Below are 13697 nucleotides of genomic sequence, written 5' to 3'. Positions count from 1 at the left end.
TTTCTGGTTCGGTAATCCCGAAGCTGATAAACGTCTAGTTTCCCGCTCTTCTTCAGTTTATGTCAGAGATTACTTAACCCAGTTTCTAGAGAGAGAATTTTTAGAGTGAGAAAGTTTCTGAAGAATTTTGGGAGTATATATATATATATTCAAGACTAGCTGAAATTTCCTCACTCTTTCTTTCTCTGTAATTTTTAGCTTCTGGGTATTCTATGAAATGGCAAAGTAAGCGAAATTAACTTCAACCCAGAAATAAAAATTAAATCTTTCTATTGCTTTTTGGTTCTTTTGAAGTTGTTTCTGTGAATTTCTGTTCAAAATTTTTCATGGGGTATGTTGAAATTATGGGTTTTTGTAAGGAAATTCTGGGGTTTTTCTTTGAGGGGTTTATTTTGATTGTAAAATTTCACATTTTCGCTCAATTTCGAAGTTTTTCTACTGTTTCTAGGGTTTAGACTAGAGTTTTAATCAATTCTTGATATTTCGTTTATTGGGTTTTTACCGCTTTAGATTACATTTCCTGGGATTATCTTTGCTGGGTTATTCATGTTTTCGAATTATTTTATATGACATTGCAAAATTTCTCGAGTTACAAATTTTGTGTGTTGTTTTGATGATGTGGGAACGTATTTTTAAGTTTTCTATCGAATTCTTTGGTATTGGATTTTATTAAACATATTCGATATTGGGTTTTTCATTTCTTTGGTAGCATTGTATATTGGATTGGTATTGGAGTTGTTCTACATAGCACATTTGAGGACAAATGAAGAATCTTAAAATCCCCTATTCTAGGAGCTTGCTACATTTTAATTCCAATAACAGATATGGAATTTGTGCAGAGGAAGTTTAATCAGATCAAAAAAGATTTTCATGTACATGGGATTGATTGTAGCAATGTAGAACTTTTGTAAAATTACTGAAAATGGCATTGTCTGTCTTGGTTGATGTGAATCATGTGATAGCCTTTGAACTAACTAAATCAATCTCCTAAGCTGTGAATATGCCATAAACAAATTATTACATGATTAGAAATTGTAGTTCAGGTCCTGCATTTTGGCTGAGAGTAACATTCTTGTTTGTTATACAAGATTACTGTGCAATGCTGTTTCATTGCTGCATTGTGTTGTGTGTTCGCTATGTGTTTGTAATTTTCGTGTTTCTCGGGTTGAGTCATTCTCTGATGTTTATTTCTGTGTGAAATTTGGTGTTGCAGAAGTTGGCTTGTTGATTGTAAAGGGATTGCTAAGAAAGTAAGGCATGCATCCTTACCTTCAGGTGTACAGATTAAAGACTGTGGAGCAAAGCGCGAATGTCCAAAATGCCATCATTGGATTGACAATAGCGATGTAAGATTGCTGTTATGATATACTTCTTCCATTCTTTTTCAATTGCAATGTTGGGAGTTTCTTTAAAATTTGTTTTCGGTATCAAGAGTCAAGACCACTGACCATCAAGTGCATCATTCAACTTCATCCATACCTCGTTTTCGACATAGATCATGTCCTCTAGCATTTAATTAATAATCTTCGAGTGTAACTTGAATGTGAATGGTGTCTTTAGTGTTGTTTACAAGTGTAAGCTAAAGTCTTTATGTTATTTATCTCCTGCTCAGGTTTCATATGAATGGCCTGGTCTGCCTGCTGGTGTAAAATTTGATCCTTCGGATTCACAACTTCTTGAACATCTTGCAGCAAAATGTGGTGCAGGAGAAGCAAAATCCCATGCATTCATCGACGAATTCATTCCTACACTTGAGATGGATAAAGGGATTTGCTACACTCATCCACAAGATCTTCCAGGTTAGGAAGCTTTCATCATATATAATTTGACTTAGTTCCAGGATTTGGCATTAATAAATAGACAAGATAAAAGTGATTTATATGTGGATCAGTGGATGGCTATCAACTGAATGCACTTTGGTCAGATTTTTGTAGAGAAAGGTTCTTAATGACAACCAAAGTTTTACTTAATTGCCTTAAATTGTTCTGCAGGAGCTACTAAAGATGGAACTAGTATTCATTTCTTTCACAAAACTTCAAATGCATATGCTTCTGGCCAGCGCAAGCGGCGCAAGATTCATAATGACCAAAATCAGGAGAATGTCCGCTGGCACAAGACTGGAAAGACTAAACCTGTGTGTGACAATGGAGTTCAGAAAGGCTGCAAAAAGATTATGGTCCTTTACAAAAGCTCGGAAAAGGGATCCAAGCCTGTCAAGTCAAACTGGGTGATGCATCAGTACCATTTAGGCTCTGAAGATGATGAGAAGGATGATGCATTTGTTGTTTCAAAAATATTCTACCAACAATCAAAGCAAACTGAAACAGAAGACAATGGTGTAGCTGCTACGGATGATTCTAATGCTGTGCTCAATCCATATTGTCCAAAGACTCCTAAGATCGTTACACCCTATCTTCCTAGAGGAAGTTCTGCCCACTGTGATGATGCTTTGGATGATATTATGCTCACTGCTGCTGAGGTTAGTTTCAACTGCAAGTGGTTTTGAACAGAATGCCTTATTTGAAATACCTGTGCTCTGACTATCTTGAACTGTACAGAGAACATAGCCGATTTAATATGTTCATAGTTACCAAATTTGATCTATATAAGTTGAGTTTTATATACAAAGTACATGACATTAGCTTTATGGATTTATTTTGAGTTGCTTTCAGCAAAGAGTTTCGATTTCCTTGTGATATTAATCATATGATGTACCATATCGTCAACTTGTTTTTGTGCAGGAATTCTCCTTTGAAATTATGGCATAAAATTGTATTTGAATTGTTAATGCCTCATCAGGAATTTGTTTCCTGCTAAATGAACCTTATTTTCTTTCTCCATGCTTAGGCTATATTCCATTAATCTTGTCTGTTCCTTGTTGCTTATTGACACTAATGCAGGTAATTTTCTTTTGTATCAGGATACTACATGTGCAAAGATAGAATCTTGTTTTACTCCATCCACTTCGTACATGGGAGATGTCGAACTTCCTGAATGCCTGGCAGGGGAGTCTCAGGCTCAAGACCCTGGCGTGAATGACATTGATGACCCATTGCTCTGCAAAGAAATATTTAGTTCTTGTGCTCCTCTCGACGACACCATGAGCTTAAATGACTTGGACGACTATTGCCAATCCTATGGCATCAGCAATTTTGATACTGAGCTTCAGTTTACAGTAAGTTTCCTGATTGATCTTATTGCTGTAAATGCCTAATTTTCAGCCTGATATAATATATGATCTCCTGATTCTTACTGCAGGAATTACCGTTTGGTTCTCAAGACAGCGTTCTTAATTGGCTGGACAAGCCATGATAGAATCAGCTGGCGGATTCCCAATTTTGTAAGGACAACCCATGGCAAATATCTTCACCTTTGCTTTCTTTCAGGGTACACTAAGGGATTTCCATCCAATGTTAGTATTCATCACCAGTTTTTCTTTGCTGTGATACGTACTCTTTTGAGGATTCAACACAAGATTATACAGTATGACGACTGGACAACTGTTGAATTAAAGAGAGCCTTTCTAATCTTGTGTTTTATTCCTCAGAAATGTTTAGCAAAGGAAAATATTGACAAATTTTTAATTTTTTTTTTCTTTTTTTAGTTGCTTGTATGATTCTGTATCCTAACTCGTGACAAGATTGTTTACTTGTTTGTGTTGTTGAATGCAATCTACATGTATATACTTTGTGTATATTATGTCTTCGTGACTACGGACTTGTGATAACCTACAATATCATGCTTTGATGACTATGATAGTTAGACACGTGCATTTATAGCTCATACCACAATTCAGGTTAGCATAATAATGAGATGTTACATTATGAGCTTGCATTCGAAGCTCATCCATTCAAAGGTGAGGATTTGATTGCCTGATCAATGCTTTCTTGTCCATTTAAATTTGGATTTGGACATATTTTGGCCTTAGAATATACCGTTGTTCAAAAATCTTATAAAAATGGAAACTACCCTACGGCACTTTCATGGCCACAAGGGCCAACTACTGGTACATTACATTCGTTTGTAGCTTTGTATGAATTTTGCTGAAGCGTCTTTTGTTTTGTATTGGTTGTTTGGGACAGTCATACCCCATTATTAGGAGATGTTGAGATAGTTCCTCCCTGCAAAATCTTTTCTCTCTATCTTTTATGGAGTATGTTCAATTTTAAAAACTTTACGAATACTTTAAGGGGCCGTTTGGTTCGCAGAGGGGAATCGGAATGGAATGCAGAAAGAGAATGGAGGAGAATGGAATGAAACCCTCAAAATTAAGCATGTTGTTTGTTTACAAAAAAAGAATGGGAATCACACACCATTGCACCACCACATCACCACCACAACACCTATCCTTCATTTTTTTCCACCTTCTCCAGCCACCACACCGCCCAACCAACAGCCACCCCCAAGAACCCAGACCTCCACGAACCCAAATTCAAACCCACGCCACCACCAAGACGAAACCCAGACCTCCACGTACCCAAATTCAAACCCACGCCTCCACGAACCCAGACCATCTCTTTCCTTCGAACTCCCACCTTGACCTCGTCAAGAGCAACGACGATTCTTGTGGGAATGGCGAGGTGTGCTGGAGGTGGTGTTCATCGACATGTGTGGTGCGGGTGTGGGGATGGAGTGGTGGGTGTGGTGATTTTTGAAGGACGAGTGAGGTGGTGGGTCAGTTTTCTGGTGGTTTTGGGGAAAGGGAGGTAGGATGGGTGGGTTATCTAGTGGTTTAAGGGTAAGGGAGATGAGATTTTTGGTGGTTTCCGGGAGGAGGGGAAAGGGAGGGCATTGATGGTGGTGGTTCGTTGGTGGTCAGTGAAGAGTTGCGGTTGATGGGGATGGTGGTCAGTGAAGGGCTGGGGTTGATGGGGTGGTCGGCGAAGGGCGGCGAGGGTCCGGCAAGGTGAAGTGAGTTCCGGCAAGGTGCATCCAGTTGATAGGGTATGGTGGTGGACTGGTGGTTGGGGAATGGGAATGCAAAAGGTAGGGGGTGGGGAATGGGTTTAGGAGATTTTTGGGTAAACCCAAAAATAAAATGGGGGAATGGGAATGACAAATAAGTGAAAACAAACACTAACAAAGGGAATCATTCCCATTCCCTTTCCCCATTCCAGCGAACTAAACGGCCCCTAAGAGTATAAATAATATTAAGAACGTGTGTATGTTACAACTAAAGCTATTCATTTGTGTTAGATTTCAGGAAAACTCATCCAATTGGAGTGTGTACCATTGATCATTATATATAGAGTTTACAAGACTCGTAATCTTAGTACGATAAGGATACATAATATATACAAAAAATATCCTAATCTACGACAAATATTATCATAACTATAATATCTATCACACCCTCGCAGTCATAGCGGGAGGAGGTCGTACGCTAAGACTGGATCTAAAATCCAAAAATAAGTCTCGTGGTAGGCCTTTTGTGAAAATGTCCGCAAACTGATATCTAGAAGGAATATGTAGAACCCGAATTTGGTGCGTTGGTGTTGTACTGGGTTGCCAGAAAGGTAGATAACAATGATATTATCACAATAAACAATAGTATCCTGTCGAAGAGGACAATGTAATTCAAGTAAAAGATTACGAAGCCAACATGCCTCAGAGACAACATTTGCGACGCCTCGATATTCTGCTTCTACACTCCATTTAGATAAAGTATGTTGACGCTTAGATGACCAAGAAACGAGGTTGTCCCCAAGAAAGCAGCAATAACCCGATGTGAAACGACGGGTATCGGGACAACCTCCCCAGTCAACGTCAGTGTAAGTAATCAATTGATGAGAGGCAGGCGGATATAAATGTAATCCATGATCAATGGTACCCTGTATATAACGCATAATGCATTTTAAAGCATCATAATGAGATTCCCGGGGATCATGCATAAAAAGACACACCCGTTGTAGCGCATAGGCAATATTTGGCCCGATGAAAGTGAGATACTAAAAAGCACCTGCTAAACTGCAATACAAAGTAGGATTCCGAAATGGTGATCCTACATCTACACTAAGTTTAAATTTAGTGTCAACTGGAGTAGCTACAGGTTTACAAGAGCCCATACCTGCACGCTCTAAAATCTCCTGTGCATACTTTTCCTGTGAAAGTAGCAAATAAGAGGGAGTACGAGTCACCGCAATCCTTAAAAATTAACTCAGAGGACCCAAATCAGACATAGGGAACTTAGTTTGCAACTGAGATATGATTCCCTCATGCAACCTGTCAGAAGAGATAGCTAATATAATATCATCAACATAAAGAAACAAATATGCCATATCATCACCATGTCGAAAAGTAAAAAGAGAGGTGTCACTTTTAGCAATGACAAAACCCAATCTGGCCAAAAAGTTCGCAAAGCGTTGGTACTAAGTTCGAGAAGCTTGCTTCAATCCATATAGAACCTTACGAAGTCGACATACATAGGAGGGTGCTCTCCGATCAACAAAACTCGGAGGTTGATGCATATATACCGTTTCCTGCAAATTGCCATGTAAAAAGACATTTTTGACATCTAATTGATGAATCGTCCACTTTTTAGCCAAAACTAAGCTGAGAACAATACGAATAGTGGCCGGTATTATATGACAAAGCTACAATCAATTTGAGAATTAATTATAGATAAAAGACAAAAAAATAATTAGCGGAAGCTAGATCGAAACCTAAAGTTGTGATACCACGTTAGATTTCGGGAAAACTCCTCCAATTGGATTGTGTACCATTGATCATTATATATAGAGTTTTACAAGACTCGTAATCCTAGTACGATAAGGATACATAATATATACAAAAAATATCCTGATCTGCGACAAATATTATCATAACTATAATATCTATCAATTTGTTTGTACGTGTTTTTGCTTAGTGAGCATTCAGAGTATATGATTTTTTTTATTTTTTTTATTTTTTTTTGCAACGCATATGAGAAAAATTGTCGTTAGTTTACTGTTAATATTCATAGGATATAATATGTAGAGTACATAATAATGTCCTTGGTCATTAAATTATACGGAGTAAACTAAATTGAATATAAATAAACTATAAGATTACAGTAAAATTCCCAGATAAAAAAAAAGGAAAAAAAAAACTTATAATGAACTCGGTACATGCAAACCAATTGATATTGATCAACTACTTGTCAAATATCATATGTCATCCTATCTAATTACTACTACGAAGTATAATTCTTAAGTATACTAGGATTTTGATAAGTATGGGTCTATGACACTTACCATTAATTTATTTGGCATTTCCCCCATAAACAAATCATAAGCATCCTAATAATTTACTCAAATAAATATTCTTATCAACCAATTGGCAGTCCTAATTAGGTTGTATTTGGTAGAGAGAACCGCGTGTTCGATTTCCCTTCAAAAATAATTGAAAGGGAACTGAAATCTAATCACCCATAATTGAGTCCCGAATCCAAATTAGTCTAAAGACTAAATCGGGTGAAACACCAAATATAAATAAAAAATAAAAAATAACATTCTTAACAGATTCACACCCAAAGTGGCAATAATAAGATTCACCATGAGCTTATGACTCCATGACCAAGTAAAATTAATCTTTGAAGAAAACAATTATATTTTTTTAAAAAAATTTAAATAAACCCACAAAAAAAAAAAAAAAAAAAAAAAAAAAATCTTGGTTTCTGAAAAGCAATCACACAAATACTAGTTAAACTCAACTTCCAGGTCTTCCCTGTACGCTATCCATCTCCTCTCTCTGTGTGTGTTTGCAGAAATTACCAACAAACACCTTTCCCCCCTTTTTCTCTCTCCTCCTTTTCAGCATGCCATCTTCTTCTTCTTTCTTTTACCACGATAAATTTCATTCCTTTTCTATTAAATTCCCCAACTAAAAAAAAGAGGGGGAAATTAATCCTTAATCAAATCAAATTAAAACCCAAAAAAAAAAAAAAAAAAAATTCGAAGTACCCAGTTTAGTTGTACAAACAATCCAGTAAAGAGAGTAGTAATTTCTGTGTTTTTGAACAAATGGGGTTTTTGATTGATTACTGATCTCAAAAGGGTAATCGGGAAAAAAAATACCCAGTAAAAAAAAAGGATGGATTTTGATGCAGGAACTTCAAGGTGTCGTATTGTTGGGGATTATATAATCGGGCCTAAAATCGGGTCGGGTTCATTTGCAGTGGTTTGGAAGTCAAAACATCGTCATCTGGGTGCAGAATTTGCAATCAAAGAGATTGATAAGAAGCATTTTAATAATAATTTGAGGAAGGAGATTTCTATTCTTAGAAACATAACTCATCCAAATATAATTCGCCTTTTTGAATCCATTGAGGTTGATTTTATTTGACAAATTATTATTATTGTAATTTTATAAATTAATGGGTTATTTTTTGATTTTTCTGATTTTTTTTTTCATGGGTTTTTATAGACAGAGGAAAGGATATACTTGGTATTGGAGTACTGCGATGGTGGTGACCTTGGAGCTTACATTCATAGGCATGGTAGAGTTACTGAAGATTCTGCTAGGGACTTCATCAAACAGCTGGGTAAAATTTTATTTTTTTAAAATAAATTTGATTTGGTGATTAATTTCTAATTTAATCTTTGATAATTAATTATTGTATACTTAGATTCTGCTATTGCAGATTTGTAGTCATTATTCAGTTTGGTATACTAATTTTGGGATGTGGGTCAGTTTCTACAAGAATTTAAATTTGGTTAGAATGTATAATGTATGATTTATATAGTCAGTGTTGAAATTGTTAATCAACTTAATTCAGTTATGTGAATTATGATGATTTTTGGCCTGGGCTTTGGATTGGGATGAGTTGTTACTAGAAAAGAACAGGGATTGATCGAAATTGATGTACATCAGATTGAAGAAAGCAAATGCTTGTATAAGAAAGATTATAACATGATTCAAATTGTCGTATATCTTATGCAAAATAAACCTGTATTGGCTTTATCTCATCCAAAATCACCTAATTTCTGTAAAGGTTACCTGTACAAGCTATCCCATTTCCCATATAGTCATCTTCATCTTATGGAACACTCGTTTTATTCAAATCAACTGGTGCATTTTTTTTTAACCCTCATTATAAAGCCTTGGTTGCATGTTCAGCTGCAGGATTGCAAGTGCTTCGTGAGAACAATCTTATTCATAGAGATTTAAAACCCCAGGTACTATGTTCTTAGGATCTTAATCCAACAATGTCAATTATATTCTTGTCAAAAAATCATACAATGCGATATGCTAGTTTTATGTTGCTAGTATCCAACTATCCATGCTCTTAAAATAATATGCAATGGCAAAATTTGGGGAAGTTAAAATTTTATGTACAGTACTATGAAACATTCAATTGGTTTTCCTTCCCAAAGATGCTATATTACCTATTGATGTTGTGGCTCCAACTGTCCAACATTTTCTGATAATATACGCCTTTGCTCGTTTATAAGTCCTAAGTGGTCTGATCTGAAATTAGTATTGTTTTCAACTTGCAGAACCTATTGTTGTCTGGTAGGGAGACAAATCCATTGCTGAAGATAGGTGACTTTGGCTTTGCTAGGTAAGGATGTTTGCTATCACGTCTCCTTTTCGTTTTTAAAGACTTCTCTTTCTTCACATGTTTATGTATGGTTTGTGTTTTTTGTACTACACTGAAACACGAGTTGTATTGCCTTATTAACCTTTCTGATGCAATTGCTACTCATAGCAACTCATATTCCATTACCCTGTTTAACTTGTTGTGAATTTGTGATGTCTTTTGTAGAAATGATCTGTACGATGTGCTTTTTTTTTTTTTTTTTTTTTTTTTTTTTGGGGTAACTATACACTTAACTGGCTTCATCCCCCTTTAGTCCTATTCCTTGAAATTATATGATGGTTATCTACTTCAGCAACTTATAAAATCTCAATGGATGCTCATGTATTATTCTTGCAGCTTCTTTCTGACATTATCTGTATAGTACTCCTAACCTTTTGTGTTTAATCCATCAATGTCATTTCATTCTAAATCATTTTTTCTTATGCTCGGGCTCAGCCTTACTCGTTACTACTATTATGTTGCTACATTAACTGAAAATTTTGCTAATAATCATCAATATTATTCTGTCTGTTCCTTAATCATTGTCACATATTTGATTTTGGAATGTTCTAAAGTTTTTGCAAAGTTCTTTTTCTTTTCTTATTTGGATACTCCTCAAGTTCCGTCCATTCCTTTAATGTCTGAGACGTCTGACTGTCCGAGTAGGCAGATTGAATGTGTAGAAATCAACAAGTGTTTATTTCAAATGGTTGTTTTGGGACACTAATGGCTTAGGTTCCTATAGCTGTCTGCCTTGCTTGGCACATTATTTCTACAATCACTGATTTTAAGAAATTTTTTATCTTGTAGATATTTGACTCAACAAGGGTTGGCTGATACACTTTGTGGTTCACCATTGTATATGGCACCTGAGATCATTCAGAACCAGAAATATGATGCTAAGGTATGCAAGTGATTCTAATGCCTTAAGTTAGGGAATCTTTTGTTGTATTAACACTTACATTATGGTCCGATTTTCCAGGCTGACTTATGGAGTGTTGGAGCGATTTCTTATCAGCTGGTGATAGGAAAACCACCATTTGATGGAAATAGTCAGCTGCAGGTCTTTCTGCTTTACTCTGATGCATATTCCGTAATCTTAACTATTGACTGGGGGTGTATAAGTGTATAGCTTCTGGTAGGACTATCATTTCCAAGTAAAATAGTTTCTGCTACACTTTTTATGACTTTGAACTTTTCTGTTGTGTACAGCTTTTCCAAAATATTTTGAGATCGACTGAACTGCGATTTCCAGAGGGTGCCCTGCAGGTCCTGCATCCTGACTATGTGGAGTTCTGCAGAAGCCTTTTGCGTAAAAATCCAGGTACCTTTGTGCACAAACAACCTAATTGGTAAAGCTATTTCTGATGTAGCATCCATTTTGATTCAAAAAATAGCATTTGATACCTAAATGAAACTGGATTAAACACAGAAAAAAATTGACTGAAGATAGGAGTAGTTGGATTAGCACAAAGCAATTGGCATGTCAGCTTTGCCAACCAGAAGTGAAAATCTTCTTTATGGATGCTTTATGAACTTGTCATTTAGAAGTATATCTGTAGGACTTGTGAAGAAGAGACATAAGGAGTTGAGAAAATCTTCTTCTTTCTTTCTTTTTATTTTTTAAATCCATATTATTTGTTGGCTTTTGTTTAAGGGTAGCAGGGGAGTTGAGGAGGAAATATTACTTATAATTATTATTGTTGGTTTGTGCTTGCAGTTGAACGCCTTACATTTGAGGAGTTCTTTAATCACAGATTCTTGATGGGACCCAGGTAGTTCCTAATGTGAATCTATATACCCTTAATCCTTCCTCCTGTATTTAATTTATTTTATGCTAATTTTATCAAATAAGTACATCTCAGAATTAGGGTCTGGGAAAACTCAGATGTATGCAGCCTTAGAGAAACTGTCTAATTTTATTGATCTATTACATTTACAAGTGGCTGCTTAAGATGTTAATGTCTGTTCATTGGATAATTAGTTGTGTAATTGTCTTATCATATGCAGGATTAAAGTCAATGCAGAATTGTCTTCTCAGATTTCTCAAATTGAATCTCTGAATATAACTGATGATCAGGGTCCTCAATTGCATCATGAAGATGAAAAGGTGTCTGAGGAGAAAATAAAACTGAGTTCTGTGTACAACGAGAAAAGGGAATTAGAGAAAGGTCATTTTAGTACATCTCGTGTAAGAAGTGTCTATGGGGTTGTGCCAGATATTCCTACTGACAAAAGTAGGCACTCTGATGAGGATGGCTCTCAGTCACTAAGTCAGACTCGAGGTCAGTTTATAAAGATTGCTCAGTTTACTTTCCTTGTTTTTCAGTTTGTTGACTATCTTGCTTCTGTTTCCAGTTGCTTATTCATTGGATTCTATCGAAGGAGAATATGTTCTAGTTCATTCTAATTTTGCTTCAATGGAAATCCTTACTTCTTCTCTGGGAACATCCTTGAAAAAAGGTTCAGCTACTAAAGCTTGCAACTTAGCACCAACATATCATGACAAGCAATTGCCTACCATGCCAGAGATGAACGAACTGACTCCCAAGCTTGTTGGTGGCTTTGATAATTCTTTACAGAGTGAAATGAACTCATTAACTCTAAGTGGTCCACCTTCCATATCAAGGGAAGCACAGGACCTACCCATACTACATCCTTCAATGAGGTTGCAACTTATACACCAGTATGTGTGTGTTTTATCAGATCTTGCACGAGATAAGGTGAGCTTCAGGCTGTTCATCAATTATGTCTTGTAGCTTGCTTATATCTGCTTATCTTTTTGGCATTTACTTTGGACTCAAGTCATAGTAAATGGATGTTGATGCCTGTTGACATTCTGAACATATTTATTCTGATTAAAGGGCCTCACACATCATACATTCTGCTTTAACTATAAAAAGAAAGCATGTTTGTAAAGGAATATGTTTGTGAGTCTTGAATGTAGCTGATTTTTTTAGCCGCTTATTGCAGTTAAATGCAGGCTTCTTTTTGGAATCATTTTCAGTTGAATTGGTTGTTTTGGCTCTATGGAATAAGGCATTACGAAATTGCAACTCGTGGCTGTTGCAAAGTGATTTACCCCAGAGCTCTTCTGCAAGTGAATCTGGCAAGGGAGCAGAATATTCTTCTTGCTCAAAAACGAAAGACACTATAGACTTTATGAATCCTTCATCAGTGGCTGTCTGGGCTGAACAAGGCTTTATTAATGCATATGATGGAACAGAGAAGCTGTCCAAGTATTTGCAGGATGTAGATGGTAAGATGACCTAGATTTTGTAATGCAGTTTTCTATTCACATAATTAAATATTTCTATATCAACTTCAAGGGTACATTAGCATTCTTAACTCTCCCCCTTCTTGTTCTGGTGTATGTGTGTGTGTTTCAGGTGCTGCTGAGATGCCTGATGCTATGGAGGTTATATATCAGACTGCTATTGCTGCTGGGAAAGATGGAGCTGTAAGCACACATCTTATCAATGTTTAATTTTTAATTCCTTGTTTCCTTTCTTGTTATTCAAGATGAGGTGATGCTTGTTCCTTGTATTTTTTTTCAGGCAGATGAGTTTGTTGGGAATCGAGATAGTGCTCAGTGTTGTACTCCAGAGCTCTGCTTTTGTTTTCATTCATTGTCAGAGAAGCTCCATTGTTGCCACTGAGTCCTCCATTTTCTTTAGCTCCGGACTGTAAGCAGCGGATCCTTAAATATATTAAGAGCTTGGAGTATCATCTGAGTCACTCCCAGATGTCCCAGTCTTCTGTGAAGCAGCTGCCAGGCTTCGGTCATAAGTAAATACAAGAAACTGTACAGAATTTCTTAGAATAACATTTGATGGATGGCTGACTGCTAACATGATTCCCAAAAGCCATGACAAGGCCGGCTTTGGAGTACAAAAAAAATGGCAATACCTTACACAAGAGATGACAAATTTTTGCTATGTGCTTGATAAAGATTAAAATACAGACTTCTTTGTAATTAGAGTAAATTCTAGGAGAGCATGTACATATGACTGTATTCTTTATCTGGATTGTAAATATCAGCACTTCAGCAACACTACGTGTACAGAAAATTTTCCGTGAAAGTATGGATGTTTTTGAATTTTCGATGTGGTAGAGAGTTGCAGTTGACTTGCCTTGG

General features: G+C 36.3%; 1 protein-coding gene and 1 pseudogene across 1 annotated transcript; both read left to right on the top strand.

Annotated features, from left to right (window-relative positions):
• The first annotated feature begins 824 nt into the window (after positions 1-824).
• On the top strand, positions 825-3694 carry LOC110731499 (SUPPRESSOR OF GAMMA RESPONSE 1-like). Its single transcript, XM_021911349.1, has 6 exons — positions 825-907; positions 1214-1346; positions 1613-1799; positions 1992-2479; positions 2921-3175; positions 3259-3694. The coding sequence occupies exons 1-6, from the start codon at positions 825-827 to the stop codon at positions 3310-3312; spliced, it is 1200 nt and encodes a 399-aa protein (XP_021767041.1). The 3' UTR covers positions 3313-3694.
• Positions 3695-7338: 3644 nt separating this feature from the next.
• On the top strand, positions 7339-13665 carry LOC110731666 (annotated as a pseudogene).
• Positions 13666-13697: the final 32 nt, after the last annotated feature.

The sequence above is a fragment of the Chenopodium quinoa genome, unplaced genomic scaffold, assembly GCF_001683475.1.
Source record: "Chenopodium quinoa cultivar QQ74 unplaced genomic scaffold, ASM168347v1, whole genome shotgun sequence".
NCBI lineage: Eukaryota > Viridiplantae > Streptophyta > Magnoliopsida > Caryophyllales > Amaranthaceae > Chenopodium > Chenopodium quinoa.
The sequence above is the reverse complement of the archived record's forward strand: the minus strand, read 5'-3'. Positions and strand labels throughout refer to the sequence as shown.

Bases quoted from the DNA above. Each gene is read 5' to 3' on its own strand.
- LOC110731499 (XM_021911349.1), top strand. From the start codon at position 825: ATGGAATTTGTGCAGAGGAAGTTTAATCAGATCAAAAAAGATTTTCAT. The intron at 1,347-1,612 runs GTAAGATTGCTG...TCTCCTGCTCAG, and splicing joins ATTGGATTGACAATAGCGAT to GTTTCATATGAATGGCCTGG. The intron at 1,800-1,991 runs GTTAGGAAGCTT...ATTGTTCTGCAG, and splicing joins TCATCCACAAGATCTTCCAG to GAGCTACTAAAGATGGAACT.